Source organism: Rana temporaria, chromosome 6, assembly GCF_905171775.1.
Source record: "Rana temporaria chromosome 6, aRanTem1.1, whole genome shotgun sequence".
In the NCBI taxonomy this organism is placed as follows: Eukaryota; Metazoa; Chordata; class Amphibia; order Anura; family Ranidae; genus Rana; species Rana temporaria.
The window spans coordinates 77,193,503-77,211,480 of NC_053494.1; the positions used below are offsets into that span (position 1 = coordinate 77,193,503).

Consider the following 17,978-nt stretch of genomic DNA (forward strand, 5'->3'; position numbering starts at 1 on the left):
CTGGCTATTGAACTTAATTTTATTTGGCTCGTCGTACCTACTATGGTATCCGTATACTTAACCATACTCCGAATGAGGAATACGAGTGAGTTCTATGCAGACAGAACATATCTATCTTCCACAATACTAGATTCTCACTTGTTTGTGATTTATTGCTTTATTTCCTTTTTTTTTTATTTTTTATATGTACTTCTATTGATTCCTATCCTACTCCAGAAATTGTAGAATGTTCTTAACACCCGTTAATTTCATATTGTATAACCGTTTTCAACTTTACACTATTTGAACATTATTAAGGACTTGTAGTATGTCAGTGCGGTGACTGACCTTGGTCACACCCCCTGTATAACCTGTAACTCAGTTTTTATGCATGAAGAATATATGGGCATTATAACTAGGAGTCAGAGATGAAGGGTGGAAGGGAGATGGAAATCTTTTTATATTAAAGTAGTACTTAAAGCTGAGACTTTTTTTTATAATTTTTTTTTTATATAAACGATTTTTCATAATAGATTTAGTTGTTAAAGAATCGATTTAGTTGTTTTGGCCCTACACCGACCGGTACAGCGTGTGAGAGGAGGTAACCAGTGCAACAGTGGTAGTGGGCTGGATCTGAAGTGCCCACAGCGCTGATCCGTGCCACGTCGGTGCTCATCCGTGCCACGTCAGTGCTCGTCCATGCCACGTCTGCTCATCCATATTACATTTGTTGCTCATGAAATTTTTTTTTATACCCGTTTTTTGAATTGTAGTATTGGTTCACAAATCGCCATAAATAAGAGTCTAGTTAATTTCGTTTTTCATACGACTACCTCAATAATTTTCAAATTCAACAGCAGTAGGTAGTGGCTATCGTGCATTATTCATGTTATTACTAAATTGCCCCATATCTTCTAGTATTTTTAGAATGTATTTATATATGTATTTATATATGTATTTATTTATATACTCTTACCACTTCTAGGATTAAAGTTACAAATGATTATATTCTTTGCACAAGTCTCATATGTTGCCCAAAATGCCTAGTTACGTACATACTAGAAATTATTTTAGTTTTTTCAACCCAGCAAGCTGAACGAGGAAAAAAAAACTTTAGGGAGAATTCCAGCTTGAGCTCGTTTGGCTGGACTTCTCCTGTGGGTCACAGGAGTGCAATTAGTTTTGCACTCCTGTGACCCGTTTTTCAACAGAGTGGTCTGAAGTCCGCTCCCTACTGAAGTCACCCAGATCAGTCCAGGCACCGCGTCATCCCAACTCTGGGAGTCTGGATCCACCAGGTGCCTGGACTGATGGCCATCAGAGCCGCTGAGATGCCCACTTCCCGCCCCAACGCTCCAGTGAGTGTGACTGACAGTCAGCAGCTCTTTGCTTAGGGAGCTGAGAGAACCAAGCCATCTGCGGTGTTTGATGGCTCCTGTTTTCAATGCAGAAGCGGTGGGGGACTGATGCTGCATCCACCTAGGTAAGTATGATTATGGGAAAAATAAATTCACATACTTCTCTTTTAAGAGCTCAGGAGGAGCCTGAGCATACTAACATTTCGTTTGTAGTAGTGATCTCCCCTACTGAGCTATTGTTTTCTGTCCCCACCGGAACACACGGGTTAGTGCTCTCTGAAGTTAAGCAGACCTTTTTCAGTCATGCCCCCTTCGACAGAGGCCGGCCATTCGGACCGGCTGCCGTACACACAAGCTGAATATTTGGCCCAGTGTATAACCCTTTACCCACATAAACATTTGACAACCATTACCTCAATTAAAGGGATTTTCTCTTATCGTCCATGGACGGACACAGCTTCTTCAGGTCTTGACAAGTGGGTTATGTTCCCTGTTTACAGGAGAGGACTAGGCAGAAACATGTTAGATATTCATATACATGTTATTTTAACAGAGTTGAACAGCCCCGCCCAGGGGGGCGGTCCCTCCGAACATAACCTACCCCTCTGCAGCATGCAGCCTCAGTTTCGTTCTGCCTAGCAAAGGAGAAGGACGTATGGCTCCCTTTGGGCCCAGCACCCCGAGGAAAAGATTCTATTCTATTTTATTTTATTTGTCTTTTTTTTACTTCTATCAACTGTCGGCTGAGAGACAGGCTGGATATTGTAGATCCTTGTAGTCTTCTCAGTCCGGCCAGCGAGCGTGAGCACACCTTTGCAAAGAGGCTGGGTCTGCCACGACATACCCCATGACTCCTGGGGTGGCCGGTAAGCTTTGCTCCGAGGTCCATATATGACTGGGCTGTGGTGTTGTCTCACTCAGTGGACCGGGCCGACAGCTACCTCCTTTGCGGTTGAATGCCTGTCTGGAATGCGTCAGTGAGTCCTCGTGTGGACGGGTATGTACAGTCCCTACCTCTTAGGTGGGGTGGTATGGCTGAGCATTCCTGGGGTTTGGGTATCCTTTCTTCCCTGCTCCCTTTTCCCTCTGCTGTATTACATACTGCTGTCGGGGTTGGGGGGGCACCTTACTGAGGGGGACTGTGCGTCTGTTTTATTTTAATGCTGGGGGTCTTTTTTTCTAGAGGAGTTTTAGAGCTGTGTAGCCTCTTTAGGCTTTCACTTTTTAAATTGCTGCGTTTTGCCGCCATTTTGGTGGCGCTGGCGCAATTTTTTGGGTGATTTTCAGTTTCTATTGAAAATCCCATTGGCGGACATTTTGTTGTAGCCGCGCACAGCATACTATTGTGGTAGGCCATTTTCCTGTGGCCGTGTCAGGCTCCATATGCTGAATTTGGCGGCCATCTTGCCTGAGCTTTCGGCCTCTAGTGCCGATTCCTACGGCAAGCAGCGCCGTTCTCATGATACAGCGCCTCAAAGCTTACCTCACGGCTCTCTCCTCTCACACACAGCTGTGTGCTGAAGACAGGCAGCGGCGCCGAGCAGTCTTCTCCGTTGGTGTTGGTGAGTCCCTCTGGGTAACACCTCGGTCAGCGCAGCAGGAGGGTGTTTTTTTTTTTTTTTTCAGGTCTGAACTGGGCCCTGGGAGTTTTTACTTAATGGAGTAAGTATCTGGTCCTCCTTTCCCAAACATGACAGCTGGTGGCAGCTGGTGCTTCTGCACCTGCGGTTCCTATAGACACTTTGTCGGCAGTCCTGGAAACAATTGTTGCCAGGGTGGAAGGGGTATGTGGACGTAAGGGGGGTAAAAAGCGCCCCCTCCCCCCGCTATCCCCTGGGGAATGCTCAGATTCAGACCAGGACCTGGCTGCGGCTCGGGTACCTGGTTCTGTTTTATCTGAAGATGTGGACCAGGACCTTCCTTGTGAGGAAGACGCCTTTACTGGGTCGGTGCATGATAAGGTACTTTTCAGGGAGCTCATTTTTTTTAATGTTTTTTTTATGGTTTTTCTTCATTTGCCATCATTTTTGAGATTTCTAATGTAAAAAAATAGGTCACCTTTAAAAACGCCTATAAACTAAATCGTGGCAAAACGCCGGTACCGCGTTTTGCTGCGATTTCGCTTTTTCAACTGCCCCTGAACACATTCAATGTTATCCTATGTGTCCATGCACACAGTCACATTTTTCTGTGTTTTTCGGCAGTTGCGTTTTATGCTCGTTTTTTCACAAGCAAAAAAATGGGTTCAGACGCAAAAGTTTTTGCGTTTCAAACGCTAAATGCGGCAAAACGCGGTACCAGCGTTTTGCCGCGATTTCGTTTATAGGCGTTTTTAACGGTGACCTATTTTTTTTACATTATAAATATCAAAAATGATGGCAAATGAAGAAAAACCATAAAAAATTTAATTGCTTGCATTGCATTGTGGACAATCCACAACTTGTGGCATGTGACTTGGCCAGTGGACAATCCACAACTTGTGGCAGGTGTTGTGGTCAGGTGACGTGGAAAGTGGACAATCCACAACTTGTGGCAGGTGATGTGGCCAGTGGACAATCCACAACTTGTGGCAGGTGACGTGGGCAGGTGACGTGGGCAGATGACGTGACAGGTGACGTGGCAAGTGGACAATCCACAACTTGTGGCAGGTGACGTGGCCAGGTGACATGGCCAGGTGACCTGGCAAGTGGACAATCCACAACTTGTGGCAGGTGTCGTGGTCAGGTGACGTGGCAAGTGGACAATCCACAAGTTGTGGCAGGTGATGTGGCCAGTTGACGTAGCAGGTGACGTGGCCAGTGGACAATCCACAACTTGTGGCAGGTGATGTGGCCAAATGACGTGGCAGGTGACGTGGCCAGGTAACATGGCAAGTGGACAATTCACAACTTGTGGCAGGTGACGTGGCCAGTGGACAATCCACAACTTGTAGCAGGTGACGTGGCCAGGTGACATGGCAGGTGACATGGCCAGGTGACGTGGCCAGTGGACAATTCACAACTTGATGCAGGTGACGTGGCAAGTGGACAATCCGCAGCTTGTGGCAGGTGATGTGGCAAGGGACACGCTAAATACACGTACACTGCTGCTCACTCCGCTGCTACTCACTCTGGTCTCACAAAATGGCTGAAATGATTAAATAATACTGTTTTTTGAGCTTAGGGAGGGTCTTATGATGATTCTTAACCAAACGCTTATAAACGCAAACGTGGTAAAACGCTGCAAAATTCGCGACAAAAACGGGCGTTTTAAACGCCGGTTTTTGCGTTTGCGTGTGTTTAGATGACTTGGCATCTGCGTCTCGTGTGCATGGGGCCTAAGAGTGTAAGAAGAAGGTATGTTTGGTTTGAGAATTGATCACCTCATTGTGTTAAGGTAAACAACATTTGTTTACACAAGTCTGTGAAACTACGGAAGGATAGTCATTAAAGGAACACTAAAGTTTTTTTTTTTTTTTTTAGATTAATTGATTGCTGTAAGCTAGAGCATTTAAATATCACTTACCTCGTTTTTCCTTTTGACCTCCAAAATACAATAATCCAGGTTTGAAAATGCCATTTCCTGTCTTTCCTCTTCTTGCTTTCCACCAGCATCTGAGCCGTTTTGCATGGTGGGAAGCAGACTGTGCTCACCCCCTCCCTATGACTACAGCACTGTGAAGATGCTCTCTTATGGGCATGGAGGCTAAGCCTAATGGGAACTGTAGTTACCATTAGGCCGTGATGTAGCAAGAATGAATGCGCATCGCAAACAGGAAGTCAGTGAGAATAATGATTCAGGAGTGACGGAGGTGAATAAAACAGCTCGATTTCAACAGGTATCAAACTAGTTGTAATGCAAAACATTACTTTTTACTTTATCAGCTACTGTCAGACTTTAATTTAAAGCGGTAGTTCCCCCCCCCCCCCCCCGACACATTTTACCATCGAGACAGGCATTGTAGCGCGAGCTACAGTATGCCTGTCCCGATTTTTTTTAACCCCGTACTCACCTTGTACTCGGACATCGTAGATTTCGGCTCCCGCGGGGAATGGGCGTGCCTATGGAGAGGGAGGATGATTGACGGCCGGCCCTGGCACGTCACTCTCCCCGAAGACAGCCAGAGTAGGTCTCGGCTCTTCACGGCGCCTGCGCACAGGCTATGCGCACGCGTCGTGAAGACCAAGCCTATTTCGGCTATTTCCGGAGAAGCGTGACGCGCCAGAGCCGGCCGTCAATCATCCTCCGTCTCCATAGGCACGCCCATTCCCCGGTATCTTCGATGGACGACTACAAGGTGAGTATGGGGGTAAAAAATGCGGGACAGGCATACTGTAGCTCGCGCTACAATGCCTGATTTTAAGGTAAAAGAAAAAAAATATTTTTTTTTTTGGTCGATAGGGTGAACCCCCGCTTTAAGAGGAAAATATTTTTGTCTTTACAACCCCTTTAAGTTACCAAGTCTAAAATGTACAAGTATCATTCAAGAATTGAAATGTAGTATTGTGTAATATAGAGCTTGCATAGAAACGTGAATATAATCTTTATCGTCGTTTATCTTTGCTATGTAGAAGTATATCCATTTTATTTGTATTATCACAAAATATACCTGATATTAATTGCACTGTATTTTTAGTTAATAAATAAATATATATTTTTAGCAGATCATTTGTGTCACTTGTCTTCAAAATAGCACGGATAAACGAACTTTCAAAAATAAATTAATTTCATAAATACAATACAGTCCTTGCTATTCAGGGACATCCCCTTTACTATTATTTTCTGGCTCAATACTACAGTCACTGCTCCTGACCAGCCTTGCGCCCCCTGTTGACCGATTTTTTTTTTGCTTACCAGCATATGATCGCCATTACAATTTCATCTATATGGTGAGATTCTTTGATTACTATGCCGTTTTTTGCTTGATGGGTACTGGATGCTTAAGGCTTTCCAATGCCCATATTTTATGACTAACTCAGATGTATGTCCCATATAATTATTTTGTTACTGTTACTTACAGATAAATACCCCCCTAACTGACTAATGGTTTCATACCACGTTTAATGCTAGGGTAAAAAGACCGACTGTTGTTTACCTCCAACGTGGTTAACTAAGTGAATACCTATGTTTCCTACAAAAGAGATATATATCCAACTTTTTACAAGCCTTAAAACAAATATCTCATGTTTCCAATCACCAGCTACATTTATAATATATGCATATACCTAACCACGGTAGCATATGCCTGCCTCCCCTATAGCACTTATGCTCCCTTGTTGTCTTGTCACGCGGTGATAACTGTATATAGGATTTATTCATATGCATTAATTGTGTATTTTTAGTTTTCATCCTTACTGGTTTATGTATACAAATAAATTTATGTTTTTTTGTTTGTATCTGTTTCAATGGATCGACATGTCTATGCTCCTGAGGAAGCGTTGTTTCTAACGCGTAACATGTAGAGCGAGCCCTCCTTTTCCTCTTGACCCACCGCCTGGTTACACATTGCACAGTTAACTTTTGATCATTCTTCTTTTTGAGTCTTTCATGATAGAATTGTATTTTGATTGTGATAACCAGCGTGGACCAGTTATTGATTTTAATTTCTTTGATTTTATATTTGTAACTGTTTTTTGTATGACATTTCTATAAAATAAAATTATCTAGTTTCTTATTATACTTATTGTGTGCCTTCAAAGGCCAAATTACTAGTCTTTAGTCCAAACCTATACATTATCGGGACGGTGGCACACTAATACCAGTTTTTCCACAGTATCACCCTGTAGGGATATACGTTAAAAATTATCTTTCATTCACATGGAAGATGGTAACCACCAATGCCAGCCTCTTGGTTGGGGGACTGTTTTGGGAGGGGACTACAGTTAAGGGGACTTGGCTTCACAGGAAATAATACTGCCCATCAATATGTTGGCACTTTAGTACACCTTGCTCTGGATTGTTGGACGGACCAGTGTCACAGGTTGTGCTCAGGGTTCAGTTCAACAAATGCCATGGCAGTGGTGTATATCTACCACTTGTTACACCAACATAGTTAATCGGGCAGGGGACGCTCTTTGGACACTTCCGGTCTGGCTGGACTTATTGAACTTCTGGTCTGGCTTGGTTATTGAAGCCCAGGTCTGGAGAAATCGGGGGGGGGGGGGGGTCCTGTTCTCTCCGCACTATTAAGTGGCAGGAAGCCGTCTTAAAGGAGCTTCCATTATAGGACCTGGGAACCTTTTATTTATCTCTGTCCATTTATTTTCAGAGACCGTTTATTTCGCTCTGATTCGTACTTCCCGGGTTTAACACAGACATTCCGGCTTATCGGGCCACCTTTGTGTCCTTGGGACTTGAACTTGGCTGTTCTTACAGATGCCACCCTTTCGAATCGATTCGAGAGACCCAGTTAGTCCTTTTGACCCAGAACGCTTATTTGGTCAAGATTACTTTGGCGTTAGAAGTGGCAGAACTCCCTTTTTGGAATTTCATTGCTTGCTACAAAAGTACTTCCTGTGGTTATATAGAGGAGTATGTGTATTAATTGAGAAACAAGTATGTAGGTGAATGAATGACTTCCTCTTGAGCAACAGTCACTCACAATCCCATCAAAATTGTATAGAATAAAAAAGGTTAGCTTATATAAGGGGAAGAAAAAATATTCCTCTCCAAATATAGGGATTTTTACGTGAGGTGTGTTGCTCTTAGTATCGAAGGTAGGCGCACAAAACACAAGGTTTTTAGATATCAAAAAATAATTTAATTATATAAATGTAAATATAAAGTTTCACATTTCATAAAATAAGTTTGCAAAATGAAATATACATGATCACGACCAAATTCACATGATTTATACAAAAAAGGAAATGGGGGTTATGATTAGAAGAAGAGCAGATGCGAAATAGCCAACTAGTTTCGCACTAGATGTGCTTCATCAGGGCTTGCATGATACTTCTGTTCCTTTAATTACATGTGATCGTCTGTGTATGACATAAAGGTTCCACATTAATGCAGGTATGATCAATTAAATGCCTTTTTAAACTTTGTAAATAAGTGTTCAACACATGTACAAATAATAGAATATAATGCGCTTACCAATTATGTTTTAAAAAGCTCAAAGAACCCGGCAGAACAAAAAATAGCTGCCAAGAAAGTAGCGAAGGCGAACCTGATGCGGACAGGAGATATTGACTGCTGCACTTTCAATCAGTGGAGGCCAGATCCACTTGATTTTAGCAGGTGCGGACAATGAGATGTACAGAGGGGGTTCACCACAGTTAAGGAGGAAGAGATACAGGTATTTGTACGTTGTATCTATTTCTCTCCTAAGGAAGAGGACACAAAATTAAAAAGAAAGAAGAATTATAAAAAAATATGAGAAAATGAATGAAAAAATAATAATAATAAAGCGGATTAAGGAGGTATCCATATATATTTATAGACAGAGTAAGTATCTTATATTAAATAGACATAAACAGAGTGAATATCTATGTAATAGATGGGTATGGATAACGTCTAAAAAATATATATTTAGAGAATATTACCTCAATAGTAGTGAAGTTTGAATATAGGGTAAGTACTACCAATAGAGTCCAGTGAAGTTCATACTGAATTCATAGTAAGTTCTATAAGTAAGTAGAGTAAAAAATATGTATGCATATATGTATATGGATGAATTCAATTTCATTTAAAAGACATGAATTCAGTACCAGTGACTATTGCATTACAACATAGCACCCGTATATTAGAAAGAAATGTAATAGAAAGGGAAAAGAATTTACCTTAGAGGATTAATGACATGGAGTAAATAATAATATATGCTGTTGTCCTAGGGGGATATAATATCCCAGTGGCATTATGATCAAAGACAATGCTGTCAGAATCATCCAAGGGCAATTGTATGTATATCGTTTCCGATTCTAAAAGCAGACAGGACAGTAATTAGATTAGGTTTGTGCATATAGCAAACAAAGCCTGCAAAAAGCACTGGATCTTAAAAAGATGGACTGGAAAGTAATTACCTTAGTTGAATCGTGACAACATAAGGCTAAGTGAAGTAGCGTCCCACGTGTGGTGTGATGTCCTCCCTCAAGCCGTCCAAGTCAGCGTCTGACACACACTGCGTCAGCGCTGACCTTAAGAGCAACATCTCCACCGGAAGTGAAGAGAGTCAAGATTGACCCCTGGCATCACATCCGGTCCACATGTCCCAAGACACTTGCGCGCGCACCCTATGCGCTCCAGCGTGATGACGTAAGCTGGAGCGCATAGGGGGGAGACATGTATTAACAGTCTCAGACCGGCCAGAGACAAGAAAGTGGCCGGTCTGAGACTGTTAATACATGTCTCCCCCCTATGCGCTCCAGCTTACGTCATCACGCTGGAGCGCATAGGGTGCGCGCGCAAGTGTCTTGGGACATGTGGACCGGATGTGATGCCAGGGGTCAATCTTGACTCTCTTCACTTCCGGTGGAGATGTTGCTCTTAAGGTCAGCGCTGACGCAGTGTGTGTCAGACGCTGACTTGGACGGCTTGAGGGAGGACATCACACCACACGTGGGACGCTACTTCACTTAGCCTTATGTTGTCACGATTCAACTAAGGTAATTACTTTCCAGTCCATCTTTTTAAGATCCAGTGCTTTTTGCAGGCTTTGTTTGCTATATGCACAAACCTAATCTAATTACTGTCCTGTCTGCTTTTAGAATCGGAAACGATATACATACAATTGCCCTTGGATGATTCTGACAGCATTGTCTTTGATCATAATGCCACTGGGATATTATATCCCCCTAGGACAACAGCATATATTATTATTTACTCCATGTCATTAATCCTCTAAGGTAAATTCTTTTCCCTTTCTATTACATTTCTTTCTAATATACGGGTGCTATGTTGTAATGCAATAGTCACTGGTACTGAATTCATGTCTTCTAAATGAAATTGAATTCATCCATATACATATATGCATACATATTTTTTACTCTACTTACTTATAGAACTTACTATGAATTCAGTATGAACTTCACTGGACTCTATTGGTAGTACTTACCCTATATTCAAACTTCACTACTATTGAGGTAATATTCTCTAAATATATATTTTTTAGACGTTATCCATACCCATCTATTACATAGATATTCACTCTGTTTATGTCTATTTAATATAAGATACTTACTCTGTCTATAAATATATATGGATACCTCCTTAATCCGCTTTATTATTATTATTTTTTCATTCATTTTCTCATATTTTTTTATAATTCTTCTTTCTTTTTAATTTTGTGTCCTCTTCCTTAGGAGAGAAATAGATACAACGTACAAATACCTGTATCTCTTCCTCCTTAACTGTGGTGAACCCCCTCTGTACATCTCATTGTCCGCACCTGCTAAAATCAAGTGGATCTGGCCTCCACTGATTGAAAGTGCAGCAGTCAATATCTCCTGTCCGCATCAGGTTCGCCTTCGCTACTTTCTTGGCAGCTATTTTTTGTTCTGCCGGGTTCTTTGAGCTTTTTAAAACATAATTGGTAAGCGCATTATATTCTATTATTTGTACATGTGTTGAACACTTATTTACAAAGTTTAAAAAGGCATTTAATTGATCATACCTGCATTAATGTGGAACCTTTATGTCATACACAGACGATCACATGTAATTAAAGGAACAGAAGTATCATGCAAGCCCTGATGAAGCACATCTAGTGCGAAACTAGTTGGCTATTTCGCATCTGCTCTTCTTCTAATCATAACCCCCATTTCCTTTTTTGTATAAATCATGTGAATTTGGTCGTGATCATGTATATTTCATTTTGCAAACTTATTTTATGAAATGTGAAACTTTATATTTATATTTATATAATTAAATTATTTTTTGATATCTAAAAACCTTGTGTTTTGTGCGCCTACCTTCGATACTAAGAGCAACACACCTCACGTAAAAATCCCTATATTTGGAGAGGAATATTTTTTCTTCCCCTTATATAAGCTAACCTTTTTTATTCTATGTGTATTAATTGATCTGCCAGTGTCCATAGATGGCCTATAACCCACATAGTCCTGGTTATAGCCTGCTCGGTGTCCTGTGATGTACTCCAAGAAATAGATTTGACAGGTTTTACAGTATGTAGAATTTTTTTTATTTTTTTGCAGAATAGGTTGTTGTAGCTTTAAATTGATGTCCCCCCTGCATGGGACTAAACCACGTTTGTGATGCCAAAAAACAGATGAAAAGTTAAAATTTCCTTTCTTCCAACAGATTACTTGCTGTCCAATAATCATGTGAATTCTATAATTGTCCACAAATTTGACTTCTCTGATGAGGAAATTATGGGTTACTATATTTGCTTCCTGAAAACCCTTTCTGTGAAGCTGAACAGTCACACTGTCCACTTCTTCTACAACGAGGTAAGTGTAAAATTTGATATGTTGCACAGATTTTTATTTTCAGTTGCTAAACGTTTTTTTAGTAAACATAGAAAAACTAAATTACCAAGTATGTGCTCTTTTTTTAAAGTGGAGTTCCACCCAAAATTGGAATTTCCACTTTTTGGAACCCTCCCCCCTCCGGTGTCACATTTGGCACCTTTCAGGGGGGAGCAGATACCTGTCTAATACAGGTATTTGCTCCCACTTCCTGGCATAGATCACCACAGTGATCTACGCCACTTCCGGCGCCTACTCTGCACCCCTGCTGTCTTCTGGGAGACACACAGTGGGGACCAGTGAAAAAGCGCAGCACAACTCGCGCATGCGCAGTAGGGAACCGGGAAGTGAAGCCGCAACGCTTCATTTCCTGATTCCCTCACCGAGGATGGTGGTAGGGGTAGCCAAGAGCCGAGCGATGCCTTGGCTGCAGACATTGTGGGCACCATGGACAAGTAAGTGTCCTTATATTAAAAGTCAGCAGCTGCTGTATTTGTAGCTGCTGGCTTTTAATTTTACTTTTGTTAAGTGGGACCTTTAACCACTTAAGCCCCGGACCATATTGCTGCCTAAAGACCCAAGGGGTTTTTACAGTTCGGGACTGCGTCGCTTTAACAGACAATTGCGCGGTCGTGCGACGTGGCTCCCAAACAAAATTGGCGTCCTTTTTTCCCCACAAATAGAGCTTTCTTTTGGTGGTATTTGATCACCTCTGTGATTTTTATTTTTTGCGCTATAAACAAAAATGGAGCGACAATTTTGAAAAAAATTCAATATTTTTTACTTTTTGCTGTAATAAATATCCCTCAAAAACATATATACATTTTTTTTTCCCTCAGTTTAGGCCGATACGTATTCTTCTACCAATTTTTGGTAAAAAAAATCGCAATAAGCGTTTATCGATTGGTTTGCGCAAAATTTATAGCGTTTACAAAATAGGGGATAGTTTATTGCATTTTTATTAATTTTTTTTTTTTTTTACTACTAATGGCGGCGATGAGCGATTTTTTTCGTGACTGCGACATTATGGCGGACACTTCGGACAATTTTGACACATTTTTGGGACCATTGTCATTTTCACAGCAAAAAATGCATTTAAATTGCATTCTTTATTGTGAAAATGACAGTTGCAGTTTGGGAGTTAAACACAGGGGGCGCTGTAACATTTAGGGATCACCTAGTGTGTGTTTACTAGTGTAGGGGGGTGTGGCTGTAGGAATGACATCATCGATCGGGTCTTCCCTATAAAGGGAATCACCCGATCGATTCGCTGCCACAGTGAAGCACGGGGAAGCCGTGTTTACACACGGCTCTCCCCGTTCTTCAGCTCCGGGGAGCGATCGCGACGGAGCGGCTATAAACAAATAGCCGCGCCGTCGTCCCGGATCGCTCCCTGAGCGGACCCGACCTCCGCATGTACCGGGGGGGGGGGGTCCCGATCGGACCCCCCACCCACGTCTAGCAGAGGACGCACAGGTACGTACATGTGCCTGTCTGTGCCATTCTGCTGACGTATATGTACATGAGGAGGTCGGGAAGTGGTTAAACACACAGAGGCAGATCATTTTATAAAGGATAGGTAGGGTAACAAAAGACAAATGTAATGTAACATATCACTATTTATCAAAGACTTGTAAGTGGAACTCAGTTGCTTTGGCTGACAAGATGTTTGGGTATTATAGTACCAATAAGATATAAGGCATCCAAACGTGTACATGTACGTAAACTCAGATCACAAGGTGGTCCTTATTATGCAATAATTCATGTTACATGCTGCTGAAAAGTCTAGTAAGAACAGCAGCAAAAAGCTCATAATGATATTGCACCCTCCCAGAACAGAAATGCATGTACTGCCAGCAAAGGGAGGATATATTGAATAGGCAAAATCACTTGCTCGCCTTCATTTCTGATATACATCAAAATAAAGTAGTTTGTAACTCTTGTCTTTGGCTATTGTGAGAGTGCACTTGTTTCAACTTCTAAATAAAATGATATTGGTAATGCACTAGGCCTCTCCATGCTTTTGTTTTGTTTCAAGATTCCCTGGTCTGAACAGGGTGGCATTGTGTAGCAGTCCTGGATGAGAGCCAACACTGGAATAGTCATCTATCCGTTGTTTTTTTGGTTCTTGTCAACCTCTTACACTATGGTGTCAAGTGTGTATATTTTGTTCCAAAAAGGAAGAGTTCAGTGTGTCACATATTTAAGTCCTATTGTTGTGGTTCCAGGACAATTCCTAGATTTTTTTTCAGTGCAAGATATAGGCTGGGTGCTCAGAAATGTCATCCTCATGTAGGAATTTGTAAGGTAAAGTGTACCCTTTTACTACTGGATCACACTGAGAAACATGCTCATAGGGAGTGAGAGTCAGAGGAGCCTGTGTTTTCCAATGTTGATGTTCTATAGTTGCGGATTTGAAAATTGTTTTTTTTTGGGGGGGGGGGGGAGTGGTGTATTTTAGTAACATATTGAAGCTACGCATATCCTTCAATGTCTGCCAATTATATACATGATGAAAAGCTTAATTACACCACCATCATCAAAACCTCCCAGGGTGTCAAGTGTAATCAATAAAAGTATATCTATTGCTATGATGGCATTTAAAGGATAAGATAAGAAGTCAACTTTTGCACTTTATATAGATACTCTCTGCACAGAAGATAAAAATCATGTATTTTGCACATTGCTTTTTTAATATAAACATAAATATATATATATATATATATATATATATATATATATATATATATATATATATATATATATATATATATATATATATATATATATATATATATATATATTTTCAACTCTGTTAATGTAACATGTATTTCATTATCTAACATGTTTCTGCCTAGTCTTCTCCTGTAAACAAGGAACATAACCCACTTGTCAAGTTTTAAGGAGCTGTTTCCGTCCATGGGAGAAAAGGATTTTAGTCAGTACAAATAATCCTATTTAACATAAACCTATTAGTATTTCACAGACTTCTCTCATTGCAGATCCCCCTCCCCCATCACAGAATCCCCCATCACAGATTCCCCCCATCAAAAAGCCCCCCTATAAGGTCAGGTGTCGCTGTCCCCAGCGGAGTGCTTCCTTACATCTCAGGTGTCACTGTTCACAGCCAGCGGAGTGCTTCCTTACATCTCAGGTGTCACTATCCCCAGCAGAGTGCTTCCGTACATCTCAGGTGCCACTGTCCCCAGCGGAGTGCTTGCTTACATCTCAGGTGTCACTGTCCCCAGCCAGCGGAGTGTTTCCTTACATCTCAGGTGTCCCTATCCCCAGCCAGTGGAGTGCTTCCTTACATCCCAAGTTTCACTGTCCCCAGCGGAGTGCTTCCGTACATCTCAGGTGTCCCCCCCCCCCCCCATTGGAGCCCTTCTATATCCCAGCAGCAGTGTCTCCACCGCCATTACTGAAGGCTGAGGGGGTATAAATTAGAGGTGGCCATTTTCCAGAAGATCACAGACGAGTTATAAACAAGAAGGGAGCCTGCTGAGTGGCTACAATAGAAATTGAGCTGCGGCACCGCACACCCACCACCCCTTTCCACAACAGGTCACAGAAGACAGACAGACCTGATCCTGGTCCTCTGATCTCCTCCCTTCCTTCCTTCCTTTCTCCCTTTCTCCCTCCCTCCCTTCCTTCCTCTCTCCCTCCCTCCCTCCTCCTCCTCCTCCTCCTCCTCCCGGGGTCCTTTGATTTCTCCTCCTCCTCCCAGGGTCCTTTGATTTCTCCTCCTCCTCCTCCCAGGGTCCTTTGATTTCTCCTCCTCCTCCTCCCAGGGTCCTTTGATTTCTCCTCCTCCTCCTCCCAGGGTCCTTTGATTTCTCCTCCTCCTCCTCCCAGGGTCCTTTGATTTCTCCTCCTCCTCCTCCCAGGGTCCTTTGATTTCTCCTCCTCCTCCCAGGGTCCTTTGATTTCTCCTCCCTCCCTCCTCCCTTCTCCCTCCTCCCTTCTCGCTCTCCCCTCCTTCTCCCTCTCCCCTCCTTCTCCCTCTCCCCTCCTTCTCCCCTCCTTCTCCTTCTCCCTCTCCCCTCCTTCTCCTTCTCCCTCTCCCCTCCTTCTCCTTCTCCCCTCCTTCTCCCTCTCCCCTCCTTCTCCCTCTCCCCTCCTCCTCCTTCTCCTTCTCCTTCTCCCTCTCCTCCTTCTCCTTCTCCTTCTCCCTCTCCTTCTCCTTCTCCCTCTCCCCTCCCTCTCCTTCTCCTCCTTCTTCTCCCTCTCCCCTCCTTCTCCCTCTCCCTCTCCCCTCCTTCTCCCTCTCCCTCTCCCTCTCCCCTCCTTCTCCTTCTCCTTCTCCCCTCCTTCTCCCCTCCTTCTCCTTCTCCTTCTCCCTCTCCCCTCCTTCTCCTTCTCCCCCTCCTTCTCCCTCTCCCTCCTTCTCCCCCTCCTTCTCCCTCTCCCTCCTTCTCCTTCTCCCTCTCCCTCCTTCTCCCTCCTTCTCCCTCTCCCCTCCTTCTCCCTCCTTCTCCCTCTCCCCTCCTTCTCCCTCTCCCTCTCCCTCCTTCTCCCTCCTTCTCCCTCTCCCTCCTTCTCCCTCCTTCTCCCTCCTTCTCCCTCTCCCCTCCTTCTCCCTCCTTCTCCCTCTCCCTCCTTCTCCCTCCTTCTCCCTCTCCCCTCCTTCTCCCTCCTTCTCCCTCTCCCCTCCTTCTCCCTCCTTCTCCCTCTCCCCTCCTTCTCCTTCTCCCTCTCCCCTCCTTCTCCCTCTCCCTCCTTCTCCTTCTCCCTCTCCCCTCCTTCTCCTTCTCCCTCTCCCCTCCTTCTCCCTCTCCCTCCTTCTCCCTCTCCCCTCCTTCTCCCTCTCCCCTCCTTCTCCCTCTCCCCTCCTTCTCCCTCTCCCCTCCTTCTTCTCCCTCTCCCCTCCTTCTTCTCCCTCTCCCCTCCTTCTTCTCCCTCTCCCCTCCTTCTTCTCCCTCTCCCCTCCTTCTTCTCCCTCTCCCCTCCTTCTTCTCCCTCTCCCCTCCTTCTTCTCCCTCTCCCCTCCTTCTTCTCCCTCTCCCCTCCTTCTCCTTCTCCCTCTCCCTCCCTCTCCCTCCTTCTCCTTCTCCCTCCTTCTCCTCCCTCTCCCTCTCCCTCCTTCTCCCCTCCTTCTCCTTCTCCTTCTCCCTCTCCCCTCCTTCTCCCTCTCCCCTCCTTCTCCTTCTCCCCTCCTTCTCCTTCTCCTCTCCCCGCCTTCTCCTTCTCCCTCTCCCCGCCTTCTCCTTCTCCCTCTCCCCTCCTTCTCCTTCTCCCTCTCCCCTCCTTCTCCTTCTCCCCTCCTTCTCCTCTCCCCTCCTTCTCCTTCTCCCCTCCTTCTCCCTCTCCCTCTCCCCTCCTTCTCCCTCTCCCTCTCCCCTCCTCCTTCTCCTTCTCCTTCTCCTTCTCCCTCTCCCCTCCTTCTCCTTCTCCCTCTCCCCTCCTTCTCCTTCTCCCCTCCTTCTCCTTCTCCCCTCCTTCTCCCTCTCCCCTCCTTCTCCCTCTCCCCTCCTTCTCCCTCTCCCCTCCTTCTCCCTCTCCCCTCCTTCTCCTTCTCCCTCTCCCCTCCTTCTCCCTCTCCCCTCCTTCTGCTTCTCCCTCTCCCCTCCTTCTCCTTCTCCCTCTCCCCTCCTTCTCCTTTTCCCTCTCCCCTCCTTTTCCCTCTCCCCTCCTTCTCCTTCTCCCTCTCCCCTCCTTCTCCCTCTCCCCTCCTTCTCCCTCTCCCCTCCTTCTCCCTCTCCCCTCCTTCTCCCTCTCCCCTCCTTCTCCCTCTCCCCTCCTTCTCCCTCTCCCCTCCTTCTCCCTCTCCCCTCCTTCTCCCTCTCCCTCTCCTCTCCTTCTCCTTCTCCCTCTCCTTCTCCTTCTCCCTCTCCTTCTCCTTCTCCTTCTCCCTCTCCCCTCCTTCTTCTTCTTCTCCTTCTCCTTCTCCTTCTCCCTCTCCCCTCCTTCTCCTTCTCCTTCTCCCTCTCCCTCTCCCCTCCTTCTCCCTCTCCCCTCCTCCTTCTCCTTCTCCCCTCCTCCTTCTCCTTCTCCCTCTCCCTCTCCCCTCCTTCTCCCTCTCCCTCTCCCCTCCTTCTCCCTCTCCCTCTCCCCTCCTTCTACTTCTCCCTCTCCCCTCCTCCTTCTCCTTCTCCTTCTCCCTCTCCCCTCCTTCTCCTTCTCCCTCTCCCCTCCTTCTCCCTCTCCCCTCCTTCTCCCCCTCCTTCTCCTTCTCCCTCTCCCTCTCCCTCCTTCTCCCTTCCCCCTCCCCCTCCTTCTCCCTTCCCCCTCTCCCTCT

General features: G+C 44.6%; 1 protein-coding gene across 13 annotated transcripts in view; it reads left to right on the top strand.

The window, feature by feature from the left end:
* The window catches only part of CLEC16A (C-type lectin domain containing 16A), a 1,403,906-nt gene that overhangs the window by 193,529 nt on the left and 1,192,399 nt on the right, over window positions 1-17,978 (top strand). For all 13 annotated transcript variants that reach the window (XM_040358542.1, XM_040358539.1, XM_040358533.1 and 10 more), the window contains one exon: window positions 11,574-11,722. In XM_040358542.1, the coding sequence (XP_040214476.1) occupies window positions 11,574-11,722 (149 nt within the window). The remainder of the gene's footprint in view (window positions 1-11,573; window positions 11,723-17,978) is intronic.